The 17,838-nt window shown below is 46.0% G+C and overlaps 1 protein-coding gene across 4 annotated transcripts in view; it reads left to right on the top strand.

The window, feature by feature from the left end:
- Positions 1 to 17,838, top strand: part of LOC126299559 (solute carrier family 22 member 5-like) — a 234,376-nt gene that overhangs the window by 123,017 nt on the left and 93,521 nt on the right. For all 4 annotated transcript variants that reach the window (XM_049991555.1, XM_049991554.1, XM_049991556.1 and 1 more), the window contains exon 3: positions 5,170 to 5,437. In XM_049991555.1, the coding sequence (XP_049847512.1) occupies positions 5,170 to 5,437 (268 nt within the window). The remainder of the gene's footprint in view (positions 1 to 5,169; positions 5,438 to 17,838) is intronic.

The raw sequence follows: 17,838 nt of genomic DNA, 5'->3' as shown, positions 1-17,838 counted from the left end.
CCACAGGCACATAGACACAGGCAACAGAGCATGCACAATGTCGGCACTAGTACAGTGTATATCCACCTTTCGCAACAATGCAGGCTGCTATTCTCCCATGGAGACGATCGTAGAGATGCTGGATGTAGTCCTGTGGAACGGCTTGCCATGCCATTTCCACCTGGCGCCTCAGTTGGACCAGCGTTCGTGCTGGACGTGCAGACCGCGTGAGACGACGCTTCATCCAGTCCCAAACATGCTCAATGGGGGACAGATCTGCAGATCTTGCTGGCCAGGGTAGTTGATTTACACCTTCTAGAGCACGTTGGGTGGCACGGGATACATGCGGACGTGCATTGTCCTGTTGGAACAGCAAGTTCCCTTGCCGGTCTAGGAATGGTAGAACGATGGGTTCGATGACGGTTTGGATGTACCGTGCACTATTCAGTGTCCCCTCGACGATCACCAGAGGTGTACGGCCAGTGTAGGAGATCGCTCCCCACAGCATGATGCCGGGTGTTGGCCCTGTGTGCCTCGGTCGTATGCAGTCCTGATTGTGGCGCTCACCTGCACGGCGTCAAACACGCATACGACCATCATTGGCACCAAGGCAGAAGCGACTCTCATCGCTGAAGACGACACGTCTCCATTCGTCCCTCCATTCACGCCTGTCGCGACACCACTGGAGGCGGGCTGCTTGATGTTGGGGCGTGAGCGGAAGACGGCCTAACGGTGTGTGGGACCGTAGCCCAGCTTCATGGAGACGGTTGCGAATGGTCCTCGCTGATACCCCAGGAGCAACAGAGTCCCTAATTTGCTGGGAAATGGCGGTGCGGTCCCCTACGGCACTGCGTAGGATCCTACGGTCTTGGCGTGCATCCGTGCGTCGCTGCGGTCCGGTCCCAGGTCGACGGGCACGTGCACCTTCTGCCGACCACTGGCGACAACATCGATGTACTGTGGAGACCTCACGCCCCACGTGTTGAGCAATTCGGCGGTACGTCCACCCGGCCTCCCGCATGCCCACTATACGCCCTCGCTCAAAGTCCGTCAACTGCACATACGGTTCACGTCCACGCTGTCGCGGCATGCTACCAGTGTTAAAGACTGCGATGGAGCTCCGTAGGCCACGGCAAACTGGCTGACACTGACGGCGGCGGTGCACAAATGCTGCGCAGCTAGCGCCATTCGACGGCCAACACCGCGGTTCCTGGTGTGTCCGTTGTGCCGTGCGTGTGATCATTGCTTGTACAGCCCTCTCGCAGTGTCCGGAGCAAGTATGGTGGGTCTGACACACCGGTGTCAATGTGTTCTTTTTTCCATTTCCAGGAGTGTATTACATGACTCTTGCGGAAATTACCCACTTACTACATACAGAAATTCATCTAATGAGTAGAAGCTGTTTCCATTCAGAAATGCTTTTAATTTCCTTTTAAATGCTGTATGGCTATCTGTCAGACTTTTGATGCTATTACGTAAGTGGCCAAAGACTTTTGTGGCAGCATAATTTACCCCCTTCTGAATCAAAGTTAGATTTAACCTTGAGTAGTGAAGATCATAATTTCTCCTAGTGTTGTAACCATGTACACTGCTATTACTTTTGAATTCGTTCGGATTGTTAATAACAAATTTCATAAGTGAATATATATATAATGTGAGGCTGCAGTGAAGATCCCTAGCTTTTTAAATAAGTGTCTGCAGGATGATCTTGGATGAGCTCCAGCAATTATTCTGATTACACGCTTTGGTGCAATGAACACTCTTTCTCAACGATGAGTTATCCCAGAATATGATGCCGTAAGAAAGCGGAGAATGTAATTAGGCGTGGTAAGCTAATTTACTGAGATGTATATCGCCAAAATTTGCAATGACCCTAATAGCATAAGTAGCTGAACTCAAACGTTTCAGCAGATCTCCAGTGTGTTTTTTCCAGTTCAACCCCTTATCAACGCATACACATAGAAATTTTGAATATTCTTCCTTAGCTACCGATTTCTGATCGAAGTCCGTATTTATTAATAGTGTCATTCCATTTACTGTGTAGAACTGTACGAGGTTTGTCCGGAAAATACGTATAAAAGTTGAATAATAACTTTATTTTACAATTATTCAGGTATTACAATATGGTCTCCTTCAAAGTACTCGCCCTGAGACGCGATACACTTCTGCCAACGCCGTTTCCACTGTTGATAACATTGCTGAAGTCTTCAGTTGTGATGTTGTTCAGTTGCCGTGTCGTTTAAGCCTTGATGGCTTCCACATCTCCCAAGTGCCGCCCACGAAACATCATTTTGCATTTCGGGAACATGAAGAAGTCACACGGGGCTAAATCGGGTGAATAAGGCGGGTGGTCTGTCACGGTGATTGAGCTTCGGGCCAAAAACTCGTGCACAACGAGCCACGTGTGAGCGGGCACATTGTCGTGATGAAGTATCTACCTGCCCCCTTTTGCCAACTCCGGTCGAACTTGGGCCACACGATCTCTGAGACGTGTCAGAACTTCAACGTAAAAATTTCCGTTCACTCTCTAGCCGAGAGGGACAAATTCCTTGTGAACAATCTACATCTACATTTATACTCCGCAAGCCACCCAACGGTGTGTGGCGGAGGGCACTTTACGTGCCACTGTCATTACCTCCCTTTCCTGTTCCAGTCGCGTATGGTTCGCGGGAAGAATGACTGTCTGAAAGACTCCGTGCGCGCTCTAATCTCTCTAATTTTACATTCGTGATCTCCTCGGGAGGTATAAGTAGGGGGAAGCAATATATTCGATACCTCATCCAGAAACGCACCCTCTCGAAACCTGGCGAACAAGCTACACCGCGATGCAGAGCGCCTCTCTTGCAGAGTCTACCACTTGAGTTTGTTAAACGTCTCCGTAACGCTATCACGCTTTTTCCAAATAACCCTGTGACGAAACGCGCCGCTCTTCTTTGGATCTTCTCTATCTCCTCCGTCAACCCGATCTGGTACGGATCCCACACTGATGAGAAATACTCAAGTGTAGGTCGAACGAGTGTTTTGTAAGCCACCTCCTTTGTTGATGGACTGCATTTTCTAAGGACTCTCCCAATGAATCTCAACCTGGTCGCTTCATTCCACTTCAAATCGTTCCGCACGTAACTCCCAGATATTTTACAGTGTTTGTTCCGCTATCATATAATCATACAATAAAGTATCCTTCTTTCTATGTATTCGTAATACATTACATTTGTCTATGTTAAGGGTCAGTTGCCACTCCCTGCACCAAGTGCCTATCCGCTGCAGATCTTCCTGCATTTCCTTACAATTTTCTAATGCTGCAACTTCTCTGTATACTACAGCATCATCCGCGAAAAGCCGCATGGAACTTCCGACACTATCTACTATGCCCCTGGAATCAAAGAAAACAATTAACATTGTCTTCACATTGGACCTTGATTTTCGCGAATTTTTTGTTCCCGGTTCTCCTGCTAATTTCCATTCCTTGCTTTGAGATTTGAGCTCCACATCGAATTCGTAAAATCAGGACTCGTCTCCAGTGATGACTCGGTTGAGAAAGTCCCCTCGTTCCTCTCCTTCCAACCAATCCTCACAGCACTCAACCCTCTTCGCTTTCTGTTCTTGCGTCAAGAGCTTCGGTACGATTTTCACACACAATTTCTTCATTTCAAGTTTTTGTGTCAGGATTTCGTGAACGATTGTTTTGGGGATTGACAGCTCGTCAGCAATCATTCTGACTGTTAATCTACGGTCTTTCAGAACACAAGCCCGAATTCGTTCAACATTTGCATCGGAACTCGATGTCGACGAGCGTCCTGGGCAAGGGTCATCGTTCACTTCTACATCTACATCTACATGACTACTCTGCAATTCACATTTAAGTGCTTGGCAGAGGGTTCATCGAACCACAATCATACTATCTCTCTACTATTCCACTCCCGAACAGCGAGCGGGAAAAACGAACACCTAAACCTTTCTGTTCAAGCTCTGATTTCTCTTATTTTATTTTGATGATCATTCCTACCTATGTAGGTTGGTCTCAACAAAATATTTTCGCATTCGGAAGAGAAAGTTGGTGACTGAAATTTCGTAAAAAGGTCTCGCCGCGACGAAAAACGTCTATGCTGTAATGACTTCCATCCCAACTCGTGTATCATATCTGCCACACTCTCTCCCCTATAACGCGATAATACAAAACGAGCTGCCCTTTTTTGCACCCTTTCGATGTCCTCCGTCAATCCCACCTGGTAAGGATCCCACACCGCGCAGCAATATTCTAACAGAGGACGAACGAGTGTAGTGTAAGCTGTCTCTTTAGTGGACTTGTTGCATCTTCTAAGTGTCCTGCCAATGAAACGCAACCTTTGGCTCGCCTTCCCGACAATATTATCTATGTGGTCCTTCCAACTGAAGTTGTTCGTAATTTTAACACCCAGGTACATAGTTGAATTGACAGCCTTGAGAATTGTACTATTTATCGAGTAATCGAATTCCAACGGATTTCTTTTGGAACTCATGTGGATCATCTCACACTTTTCGTTATTTAGCGTCAACTGCCACCTGACACACCATACAGCAATCTTTTCTAAATCGCTTTGCAGCTGATACTGGTCTTCTCGTCCATCCCGGAACCTTTTTAACCACTTGTTCACGGTTGGTTCCTTCAGAGAATTGTCTCCGTAAACCTGTTTCAAACACTCAAAAATTTCACGGCCGTTCTTGCCTAGCTTTGCAAGAAACTTGAGGTTGACGCGCTGTTCCTCAATCAGAGAGATCTCCATGCCGACGGCAGGTGAAAAAGGGTAACTGTCAACAAGCTGCCGAACACTCCCACCTTCACGCAGAGTGCTCTGACTCGAACTGAGCGTTGATGGGATTGATTACAGCCTTAGTTCCACCTGGCGGTGACTGCATCTTGTAACATAAAGGCATTATTCAACTTTCATACGTATTTTCCGGACAAACCTCGAATATACTGTGTTTTGTCAAAGTTTAATGAGAGCCCATTTGCAGAGAAACACTTAATGATTTTCTGAAAAACATCGTTTAGAATTTCATCAGTTAATTCTTGGATGGGGCGTTAACCTGTAATCTTCCTTCCTAAACAATTGTCAGGTTTCAGTAATTAATAATTTGATTCGCGCTTGTGAGATTGACTGTGAAGGTGTTACGTGGGAAACAGTGTCTCCAGAGGCGAGTTGTGTGCAGATGCCACGTTCCGGGGTGCGAGGCGGACTGGCCCAGCGCGGGGCTGGAGCTGGAGCCACGCTGGCTGCGGCACGCGGTGCCCCACGAGACGCGCGCGGGCGCTCTGCGCCCGGCACGCTGCTTCGCCTACGCCCGGGCCAACGACACCGACACCGACACCGACACCGCAGCGCCCGACGGAGAGTGCCCCGTCTCCCTCTTCTCCAATGACACTCTGCGCTGCGAGCACTGGGTCTTCGAGAACCCTCGCGCCACCATCGCCGGAGAGGTACGCTGCATGCACTTCAGTCTTCCTGGCACACCACGACACTTACCAACTCCATCAATGTAAGCACAGCGTACAGAACATTGATCTACACCAGGAGAGATCGCGCCGATACCGCGTAGCACCGCCTCTAGCCATGAAAATGGCTTCAGTTCGAAAGAGGAGTGTCCCCTACTTTCTTCACGTGTGCCACATCCAGCTGATACCACAATTGATCAGTAGAGATTCCATAGAGGTAGTGTCTAGAAAGGTTAAAAGATGAATATCAACAAACGTAAAACGAGAATTATATAGTCCAATGAAATCAGGTGATGCTAAGGGAATTAGATTATGAAATGGGGTAGCTGGGGGCAACATACAGGTTTTTATTTAATCGAAACCAGATGACGAAAACCAAAATATCGTAATTTAAAGTTTCTCCAAAATCGTCTGCTCAGCTTAAGTAGTTTGGATGCTTAATCACTGCATAGTACATCTACATCTACATCCATACTCCGCAAGCCACCTGACGGTGTGTGGCGAAGGGTACCTTGAGTACCTGTATAGGTTTTCCATTCTATTCCAGTCTCGTATTGTTCGTGGACCAAAGGACCAACGGAGCTGTCACTTTCGTAGTACAACAAAGAACCAATAGACAGCGCTGTTAATTTCTTTAACTATGTGTCAGATGTATCTTTAGGAACACAAACTAACAGAGAATTTACTTGGCTGGGATATAATGATTTACTGACTCCGCTTTATGCATTAAAAACCTAAGGACATTGTCCTGCTTCATTCGACAGGTTTTATTTATATTTGAATTATGGCGTGGTGTGTGTGTGTGTGTGTGTGTGTGTGTGTTTGTGTGTGTGCGAGAGAGAGAGAGAGAGAGAGAGAGAGAGCGAGAGCGAGTCCTCTTTCATTTATGGCCTTCTGCGTGAAATATTCCTCCTGTAGAGTGAGCACACCCTTTGTTTTGTCATTATGGCATAATATTTCCATGTCTGTCTCTTCCAGTTATCTGTTCTTTGTACTTGATGTTCAAAATCTAAAAAACTACAACGTTCACATCAAATATGTGTAATTGAGTAATTTTATATGCATTGTAGACCACTGAAGATGCCTAACGTGAATAGGCAAAACATGTCTGGTACTTAAGAATAAATTGCGGTTGCAAAAGATGGAAGTTTACTTAGCTCTGTGATAAAAGTTTGTAGAAATTAATTTGAAAGTGATCTGTGGATGTATAGATTGCGAATTTAAGTACATAGAGCCACCACCTCCGTGCAGCCTTTGGCAACAAAAGTGGCTCTAACTAGGATGGGCGCTGAGGGCAACTGAGCTTTAATTACAGATATGGGTACGGTATTCCATGTTGCTTCAACTCTGTGCCAGAGTTAATCAACCATAGTGGTTGTCGAGTGGTGGTGTACCAGTCTCTTTGCAACCTATGAACAGATAGTTTCCGTGGGGGACATTTCTGGAGAGGATACTGGCCAAGGCAAAAGTTCAACACCCTCTGTATGGAACCGGGTAATGACATCACTGCCAACATATGACCTTGGCGTTATCTTTTTTAAAAGTAGCATACGGAGACCTCGAAGACAGGGCACAGTCAGTGACCTAAAGATGTTATAAATGTTCAAATGTTTCTGAGCACTGTGGGACTCAACTGCTGTGGTCATTAGTCCCCTAGAACTTGGAACTACTTAAACCTAACTAACCTAAGGACATCACACACATCCATGCCCGAGGCAGGATTCGAACCTGCGACCGTAGCGGTCGCGCGGTTCCAAACTGTAGCGCCTAGAACCGCTCGGCCACCCCGGCCGGCTTTGCTATCTGCCTCGGGCATGGATGTGTGTGATGTCCTTAGGTTAGTTAGGTTTAAGTAGTTCTAAGTTCTAGGGGACTGATGGCCACAGATGTTAAGTCCCATAGTGCTCAGAGTCAGTCTGTTATCCAGATTATCGGCTATGTGAACCAGAGATGATTGTGTTATGTACCAAAAGGCATCTCACACAGTACGCCAAGGTCTGGACCCCATATGACAATGGTGAATGACATTTGGCAACGTCCTTACTCAGAACCTCCACACATGGATCGTGATGCTATAAGGAGAAGGACAGCTCAACAGGAAATATGATATGATGTTACTCCTCTATCAGATGTTGTCGTTGGACAAAACTCTGTCTGCCGCCATGACAAAGAAAGCTACAACAGTGGTCACTGTGCTGACCGTTCATGGTACATCATATGTCTGTGCAATGTCAATGTGGATACTTATTTTCGTATCTGCACAGATGTGACAATATCACGGAACCATCCTGTCAGCACAAATGTCACTACTCCAGCCAATGGTGGTTACTCTATCCAGAGCCAGGGAGCTAACCCCTGGAAGAGGAAAAACTCGATGTGAATGTCAATCTGTGTGAGAACAGAGTGTTTGAACACTGTGTAGAGGCTGGCATGGACAAAAGAACAAAACGTGACCAGCAAGAAGGACCAGGACAACTAGCACATGAAACCAAGAGCACAGCATTTTAGATCTGATCTGTGTTAGTCAGTCTCTGTGTTAAAGCTGACTGGCCTTGCCTATCATCAGTGGTAAGTTAACACTTGGCTCAGTGGTTCCGCGAATAGAATGCTCCATGGGTGCCATTTGTGGTAGCTTTCCACACTACTATATCAAGAGACCCATGCTGTCTCATTTGTGTCCATATGTATGTCCACTGGGGGCGATACTAAATCCTTACGATACAAACAGACCACTTATAGCAGAAAATGGTTTCGTTTCAGATGGAAACTCCGTTGAAAAACTGAAGAGTGTGTGTGAGTGATCACCACTGGCAACTTATTCCACAGGCGAAAGTAGGACAATGGAGGGCATAGTGAAACTGGCAGCACACGAGTGCGCTGCCACAACTGGGAGCTTCCTGCGACTAAAACGCCACGCCTGACTCTTTCACCCAGCAGATGTGGAGATGGCAGCGTCGCAGGTCAAATGGGTCATGGATGCAACTGATTTGAATGATAGATCAGCTGCTCCTGAACAACATCCACCCAAAAGCAAATGCCAACATTTGTGGCTCACCTCTACCCCTGAAAACCACCGCTGCTGTTGGCCAAAAGACTGGGCCCAGAAAACGGACCTATGAGGAGAGCACGCCAAGTCATGACTTTCCAGAGGGTGCGACTCGAGGTGTAACACAAAAATGAGGCCCCGTTGCTGGCGCCCATGCAAACGTTGAGCCAGACTACTCCCATTAAGTCGGCGTCACCTGGTACATGGCTAGGAATCTAGACAATGCATTGTCGTGGGACAAGGCAGAAACAGAATTCAGCATTCGGGTCTTGAAGAAGATCCACATAAACCACTCCACCACCGAGTTAGAAACCAGGTGAAATGGGGCAGTAGTCATGTGCTGAATACCGTTGTGAATTCAAAAATCCTCAAACTCCTTTACCACAAATTACTGACCGTTATTAGATACGTGGGCCCAGAGGGCGCCCTCGATAAAAAAAAATGATTGACAAATCACGAAGAATTGCTGTCCATGTCATGGACGACAATGTGGCTACATGCAGCAAATTGGACGATGCAACAACCACAGGCTGTCTGGCTCCATAGCTGAGTGGTCAGCATGGCTGACAGCCATGCAGAAGGCCTGTGTTGGTTTCCTGGCTGGGTTAGAGATTTTATCCACTCGAGGACTGGGTGTTGTGTGGGCCTCATCAGCATTTCATCATCATCGAGGTGCAAGTCACTGAAGTGGCATCAAATAAACAGACTTGCATTAGGCGGCCCAGATGGGATTTCCTCACCCTTAGATGCCATATGATAATTTTTTCAACCACATGCTTCCCAAAAAAGTAGACCCTTTTCGGGGTAGCATGCGGCTCAAAAAGACCCTTTTATGGGAAGCATGTGGTTGAAAAAGTCGGTATGCTCCCTGTTCCAAGGAGGAAACTGATACAGCAGCACAGCCTGGTTGTGTGAAGGCTGCACAAGATATTCAGTATTATGATACATCAACGACGGGAGGCCCCAGCCACACGGCATTTTTGATTGTCAAGTAGACACGTCACCGTGCCGAAGCCTTCATACAAGACACATCCCAATGCAGCGCATGCAGTAGCTCCAGTATGCAAGTACACAACGCCTTAGGAACGACGACTGACAACTTTTCTCATCCGTGGCATGCTTTAGGACCCCCCAGAGGAAGCTGAGTGGACAGAAAAGTAGGAAAACGTACACCACGACGAATCCGTTTTTGGAGGAGCATGCTTGGGCCATCCCATCTCGATTACTGAGACGATTTTCTGGAAAAGCTAGTCGGTGTCCATGGCGGCGCGCCATCCCGCATCATCAAAGGAGAATCCTGCAATGTCTGCTGAAACATATCGTCCAATGTGGAAACGAGAGCCTCCTGCCGATTGAACTGCGGATCGGGTCCCAATGCCAACTACAACTGTCTATCTGTATTAGCATGCTGAGTGGTGGACTGGTAATGAATGTCATAGCAATAAAAACTGAGAAAGACTGGCTACCTCTGCAATCGATGGGCAGTCCTATCTGGTAGCTTACAAAGAGGGCCGAATAATGAAATCAGTGGCTTATGGTCGGTGATGACTAAGAAATTTTCTCCATACAAGAAAGATTAAACTTTTTAACACCGAAAATGACATCCAGCTCCATTTTCCACATGCAAATACACTCCTGGAAATTGAAATAAGAACAGGGTGAATTCATTGTCCTAGGAAGGGGAAACTTTATTGACACATTCCTGGGGTCAGATACATCACATGATCACACTGACAGAACCACAGGCACATAGACACAGGCAACAGAGCATGCACAATGTCGGCACTAGTACAGTGTATATCCACCTTTCGCAGCAATGCAGGCTGCTATTCTCCCATGGAGACGATCGTAGAGATGCTGGGTGTAGTCCTGTGGAACGGCTTGCCATGCCATTTCCACCTGGCGCCTCAGTTGGACCAGCGTTCGTGCTGGACGTGCAGACCGCGTGAGACGACGCTTCATCCAGTCCCAAACATGCTCAATGGGGGACAGATCCGGAGATCTTGCTGGCCAGGGTAGTTGACTTACACATTCTAGAGCACGTTGGGCGGCGCGGGATACATGCGGACGTGCATTGTCCTGTTGGAACAGCAAGTTCCCTTGCCGGTCTAGGAATGGTAGAACGATGGGTTCGATGACGGTTTGGATGTACGGTGCACTATTCAGTGTCCCCTCGACGATCACCAGAGGTGTACGGCCAGTGTAGGAGATCGCTCCTCACACCATGATGCCGGGTGTTGGCCCTGTGTGCCTCGGTCGTATGCAGTCCTGATTGTGGCGCTCACCTGCACGGCGCCAAACACGCATACGACCATCATTGGCACCAAGGCAGAAGCGACTCTCATCGCTGAAGACGACACATCTCCATTCGTCCCTCCATTCACGCCTGTCGCGACACCACTGGAGGCGGGCTGCACGATGTTGGGGCGTGAGCGGAAGACGGCCTAACGGTGTGCGGGACCGTAGCCCAGCTTCATGGAGACGGTTGCGAATGGTCCTCGCCGATACCCCAGGAGCAACAGTGTCCCTAATTTGCTGGGAAGTGGCGGTGCGGTCCCCTACGACACTGCGTAGGATCCTACGGTCTTGGCGTGCATCCGTGCGTCGCTGCGGTCCGGTCCCAGGTCGACGGGCACGTGCACCTTCCGCCGACCACTGGCGACAACATCGATGTACTGTGGAGACCTCACGCCCCACGTGTTGAGCAATTCGGCGGTACGTCCACCCGGCCTCCCGCATGCCCACTATACGCCCTCGCTCAAAGTCCGTCAACTGCACATACGGTTCACGTCCACGCTGTCGCGGCATGCTACCAGTGTTAAAGACTGCGATGGAGCTCCGTATGCCACGGCAAACTGGCTGACACTGACGGCGGCGGTGCACAAATGCTGCGCAGCTAGCACCATTCGACGGCCAACACCGCTGTTCCTGGTGTGTCCGCTGTGCCGTGCGTGTGATCATTGCTTGTACAGCCCTCTCACAGTATCCGGAGCAAGTATGGTGGGTCTGACACACCGGTGTCAATGTGTTCTTTTTTCCATTTCCAGGAGTGTATTTAAATTGTACCACAGGAAGCATCTTAGATGTGTAAATGATGGGCTGCTTGGTGCCTTCTGAGTCCCTGTGCGGCAGGACCACACCACTGCCGTATTGGAACACATCGCAGGCCAGGGTTAATGCCTTACCTGGCGTAAAAGAAGCTTAACAGGGAGCTGAGCACAAACACCGTTTGAACGACTGAAAACCCTGCTGACAGTACATAAACCACACAACTCATTTTTGGGAAGCTGGTTAAGGGGACAGCAGATGTGGGTGGACTGGGGAATGAACTTAACGGAATAAGAAATCTTGCTGAAAGAGGACTGGAGCTCCTTCAGGTTCTTGGGCACCAGCAGCTTAATGATGCCTTTGATGTACTTCTATGAAGGGACGAGGCCACCTTTGCTATTCACATGTCCAAAAAACCCTTGTAGCAAAAAAATTACGTTTCTCCAACTTACAACAAAGGCTCTTCAGAAGGCGTTGTAAAGCCGCCTGTAGATTCTGTAAGTGATCCTGCCGCTTGAAGCCCATCGTTCCACTTCTTTACCTCTTACACGTCAATCCTATGATCGTTTATTGACAAAGCCATATTCCTTTTTAATACTGAGGTCATTATCGTTTTGGTTTCTTGTTGTCCCTCTCGTTCTGCTTTTGCTTAAGCTTATTTTAAATTACGTTTTCTACCCTCGTAATATAATTTTCAACGAGATTTTCAGTATCATAGACATCAGAAACAAGTTTGATTTCGTTAGTGACGATACGAGAGTCTTACTTGTTCCTTCAAATAATCGTTACAGCATACAGCCATTGCCCACAATCGCATTTCAAAGCGTACTCGAATTTATGTATAACTTTTAAACAGATCGCAGTATACGCTATTTTTATTTCTTTTATTGAAGAGGTAGGCTTACACCAGTATTCGTCATTCCTCCTAAAGAAACTTAGCCAAACTGTGTTCTTATCGTTATTCCTCTTTTGTATGAGTTAGTTTAGTTGTTACTGATGTCAGATAGCTGTAATTACGTCTGCCTTTAAGGCTTTGCATCTACTGTATAAGGGGGCAATCAATTTTTTTTTCTTTAAACGCATTGCTGCAGCGTACAAGCAGTCCAGCGCGACTATGCTGCGAGTACACTGGGTGAATCACCTGAACCTTGCATCGGAAATAGTCCGGAAATGTTATTGATGTGTGGTTTTCACAGAATGTATTGTTAGACAGGGACTCGTACTGTTAGCCAATAGACAGTAATAATATTTGGAAAGTGTATTTTTTGTGCAAACATGCACTTTTTTAAATGGACCAATGTCTGTTGACATTAACAAACTAAAAATGTGGTAAACTGTAATGTCAGTGGTGTTTGTTGCACGATTTTAATGCGAGTCGTTTACGAGATATCGTATTTTTAAAAGTTTCCTCATCGACGCTTGTTTGTACCATTCAAGCCGCATAGTTGGTAGGTACGATGTTTCGTTTTCTTGCTGTGTGCTTGTGTTTTCGTTGAGTGCATTGTGACTTGCTAATCGTTTGTGTGTGACAGCCCAAGCAGTAGGTCGTGAGTGAAAGATGGAATTTATGAGTGCAGAAAAAACCGACATGCTCATGGTGCATGCACAGTATAGGAAGAATGCAGTTCGTTTTGTAAGGCGAATGCTCCAAGATATTACTATAGATGTCAACCATCTCGGCAAGTATTTATCAACCTCCTCAACCAGTTAAGTGAAAGTGGTAGTGTAACAGCTTGACAACGTAACAGTAGGAAAGAAGTGGCGGCAGAAGAGGGGGAAATTAATGTTCTTGCTGTTGTTGCAGTTGATTCGCACTTTAGCTCTCGCGTAAACGTACGAGGAAGTGACACGAGTCAGGCAAGTGTTCTACGCATTCTCCATCGACATAGATTTCATCCGGCGGCCGGGGTGGCCGAGCGGTTCTAGGCGCAACAGTCTGGAACCGAGCGACCGCTACGGTCGCAGGTCTGAATCCTGCCTCGGACATGGATGTGTGTGATGTCCTTAGGTTAGTTAGTTTTAATTAGTTCAAAGTTCTAGGGGACTGGTGACCTCAGAGATTAAGTCCCATAGTGCTCAGAGCCATTTGAACCATAGATTTCATCCCGATCACATCGCCCTCCGTCAACAGCTGCGTGGAAACAATTACGAGAATCGTGTTAACTGCTGTACACGGACATTAAGGCGGAATACTCCAGATATATCATTTATCTTGCCCAGTGATGAAGCCACACATACCAATCATGGCCAGGTAAACCGTCGGAACATGCACTGTTGTCCTGTTGACAATCCCCTTTGGTTTCGTGAGTTGGAACGTCAGCTTCCATGGAGTGCAAACGTGCGGTTTGCGACGGTGAACCATCAGCGCACAGGCCCGTTTTTTGTTGACGGAACACTGAAAGCGCACAATTATTGCAACCTCCTAACAGACCATCTTCCACGGGTGCTAGGAGACGTTCCTCTGCAGATTAGGAGGAACTGTGGTACCAACATGATCGCTGTCCAATATAGTGCACTAAGTACTACAGTACTACAGCATGTCTTCACGACTTTTTTCCAAATAATTGGATTGGACGCAGAGGACCTGTACCTTGACCGGCCCGTTCCCCGGATTTGACACCTGTAGACTTTTTCCTGTGGGGAAAGCTGAAAGACGCTGACTACAAGGACATACCAACTACACCCGATGATTCGGCAATGACGTATTACTGCAGACTGCTCGCACATATTCGCTGAAATGCTAGCACATGTGCTTCAGCAGTTCCATACCAGGCTGGAAGCGTGTATTGCCGCTGCTAGTGGTCATTTTGAACACAGTCTGTGATGGTTAGTTGTCTCGTTGCTGGTCAGAATCCACATAACGAGTGTGTGTACTGGTGTTGTTCTTTAGTGTGTGCTACCACAGGTATTATACAACTGTCGGTGTGGGAACTTTTCAGAATACGATATTTCGTTAACACGTTCTAGAATCCTGCAACAAACACCACTGACATTCTGATTTACCCTACATTTAGTTTGTTAATGTCAATAGGCATTGTTCTATTTATAAAAGTATGTTTGCACAGAAAATCACACTTCCTAGGTATTAATACAATCTGTATATTGGCTAACAATACGAAACTCTGGCTTCAAATTCATTCTGTGAAAACCGCACATCAATAGCACATCTCATTTCCGTAATATCTGCGGCCCAAGTTTTAGGTGATTCGCCCTGTACAAGCATCGACATGTAGGCAAGGAATTAGTGTTACCTTCGAACGAGAGCATTTTTGGTCGTCTCCTATGTCTCTGTGATTAAAATTTTTGTTTAGTACATTTAGTCAGGACAAAGTGTTCTAGTACTATCATCCTACAACTTTTGTTTTCATGTGTTTCATTTCTGCGTAGTAATGAAATGATCTTACTTTTACCTTAAATAGTTAGTTACTTGTAACTCCATTCTGTCGACTCGGAATAGTTAAATCTGGATGGACATCACGATTATCACAGGATTGGATAGCGAACATTTTCGGAGCGTGAAGGGATTTAATACGATCTGTGGCTGTTTATATTACAAAATTAATTAAATACAGTTACTATTCGAGAGTACTTCACGTTAGTTAAAAAGGAACGGTCTTGGTACACAACCTAAGCTTAGTGTAAAAACTCTTTCAATCTCCCTGTACATACTACTGAATCGTTAAGTACAATATGAATGCACAACTGCTGCCGTAAGTGGTAAATACACTTATACATATTTCGCAGAAGTTTGGACGTATAAGAGTGGCCGAGCGGTTCTAGGAGCTATAGTTAGGAATCGCGTGACAGCTACAGTCGCAGGTTCGAATCCTGCTTCAGGCATGGACGTGTGTGATGTCCTTAGGTTAGTTAGGTTTAAGTAGTTCTAAGTTCTAGGGGACTGATGACCTCAGCAGTTAAGTCCCATAGTGCTCAGAGCCATTTGAACTATTTTTTTTTGGACGAAAATGCATTGCCAGTGTTGTGAATCAGGTTGCTAATTCTAGCACATTAACGCGACTATAGCGTCCAGTTCCTTCTTGCATTCGTTTTTTAGTCTCAACGCTGTGCGCGATCTTATAGGATAATGTGGTATTACACATTACAACCGAAGTATCATGTATAGACTGCGTCTTGCATATTTGTTGTGAGAATAACAGATGACGAGCTGAGTATGTTTTTCAGTCATAACGCTACTAAGGTCGTCCTTCTTGTGGAGACATTTGCCCACAGGCTCATCTGTTTTTCTTCTGAACGTGTTCAGGTGAGATTTTCCTGTCCCAGAAATTGTAATTCTTCCATTTGAGTCTTGAATCCTTTCAGATCCCTCAAGAGCATGTTAGCCTTCGATCTGTTACCAAAGACGTCTCAAAACCTGGCAGTGTTAAAGCAGAACATTCGTATGGTCGTTTTGGGCACTCGGTTATCTCCTCCTTCACAAGCACTTCAGATTGTCAGCTATAGACTGCCTCTTTAAATCCACTGACTTCTACGGATGAACTAAATATTACTTGCCTATAGGCATTCTGCCACACTTTCGCCAACGTGATGTACCTTGACATACTACTAGCCTTCGAATTTGTAGGAGGGCATCAGACTTAAAATTTAGGACATAAAGCACCCATTATGTGCTCGATATCACTGCTGAATATTAATGTTACGTATCAGACATAATAAGCTCCCTGTCGATTATAAGACAACTTAAAAACGTTCATTTGCGTAAGTCAGTTTCTTATTATACCAGGACGACGCGTTTCAAGAGCTTTCAATCTCATCTTCAGGTGGATCCAGTTGTTTACATGTGTACTTTTCTTAGCTGCAGCCAGCAGTCTGCTTTGTTTCTATTCCTAACGAGATGGTTAAATGTTAATTGTTATCCAGCATGTGACACTGAATCTTGCGTTATAGAAAATAACAAAAGCATTTGAAAGTTGCCGGGCGTTGTGGCCGAGCGGCTCTAGGCGCTTCAGTCTGGAAACGCGCGACTGCTACGGTCGCAGGTTCGAATCCTGCCTCGGGCATGGATGTGTGTGATGTCCTTAGGTTAGTTAGGTTTCAGTAGTTCTAAGTTCTAGGGGACTTATGACCTCAGATGTTAAGTTCCACAGTGCTCAGAGCCATTTTTGAGCTTGAAAGTCGTTCCAGTAAGCTGCGTACAGGAAGATCATAGATTAATTATACAAATATATAGAAAACACATACATGATATACCTTTAACATGATGAAGCTTCTTCACATGACTGCGATATGGGTGAAAATCCTCGAAACGCATCGTGGAGGTTTACTTAAAAAAAGTGACTTACGCAAGTAGCCCTATTTAACTAGTTTTGTAATATAAAGAGCCACAGATCGTATTAAAACCTTTCATGATTGGAAAATGTTCGTAGTCCAGTCCTATGACGATCGTGATGTCCATCCAGTTGTTAAGTATTCCGAGTATGTGGTGTAGTTCATGACGGACACACACAACTTCTGAAATGTGAGACCTGAGTTTCTCCCGGTCTACAAAATGTTCAAATAACTTACGATATGCGACCGGGTGACGTCGTCGACAACCGCTGATATTTAACAGGTGCACACACTTTCATTTTCAAGGTAAAGCTACAGCAAGTAAACGCTGTGAAACTGAATTAAAATCTGCTGTAGTAGTGCAGTAGAGCAATTAAACACACACACACACACACACACACACACACACACACACAAATGTAAACACTAGCGCTACCACATAACCAAAGATAACTGACGCCAGAAATTATCGGTAGTGAAAACTTCTAAACAACGGGTGAGGTGGTATTCTATTCCTCCTTTTTTGACATGGGAGAGAGCAGGATTCCACGCAAAAGTTAAGCAAAACCTCCATCTCTATTTACCAAGTTACTTGCTAACTTAGTCTCAATTTCTTCCTTAATAACGCTCTCCCAATAGCTAGAAGTGCATGCCAGAATCTCCGTGCTGTTATATTCCATAGGGCGACCAGTGCCAATGTTCTGCAGTATCCGATTTTTTCGGTTGTTTTAAACGAGAGTGATGCTTACGCTCAGTAGTTCTGGCCGACACACCGCAACTGCAAGAAAAGCGATAGACACCCACCTTATGCAAACCAATACCATCTTTAATGGAACTTAAAATGGCCCTGATCTTATCTGGAGGTCGGAAAACACATTTCACCTCATATTTCCGCAAAATATGACTAATCTTGTTACAGATGCTCCTTGCGTATGACAGAAAGATCTGGACGTTGATGCCAAATAGGCATATTCATCACTCATCTGTTGCACGGTTCGTCGACAGC

Source organism: Schistocerca gregaria, chromosome X (assembly GCF_023897955.1).
Source record: "Schistocerca gregaria isolate iqSchGreg1 chromosome X, iqSchGreg1.2, whole genome shotgun sequence".
In the NCBI taxonomy this organism is placed as follows: domain Eukaryota; kingdom Metazoa; phylum Arthropoda; class Insecta; order Orthoptera; family Acrididae; genus Schistocerca; species Schistocerca gregaria.
The sequence above is the reverse complement of the archived record's forward strand: the minus strand, read 5'-3'. Positions and strand labels throughout refer to the sequence as shown.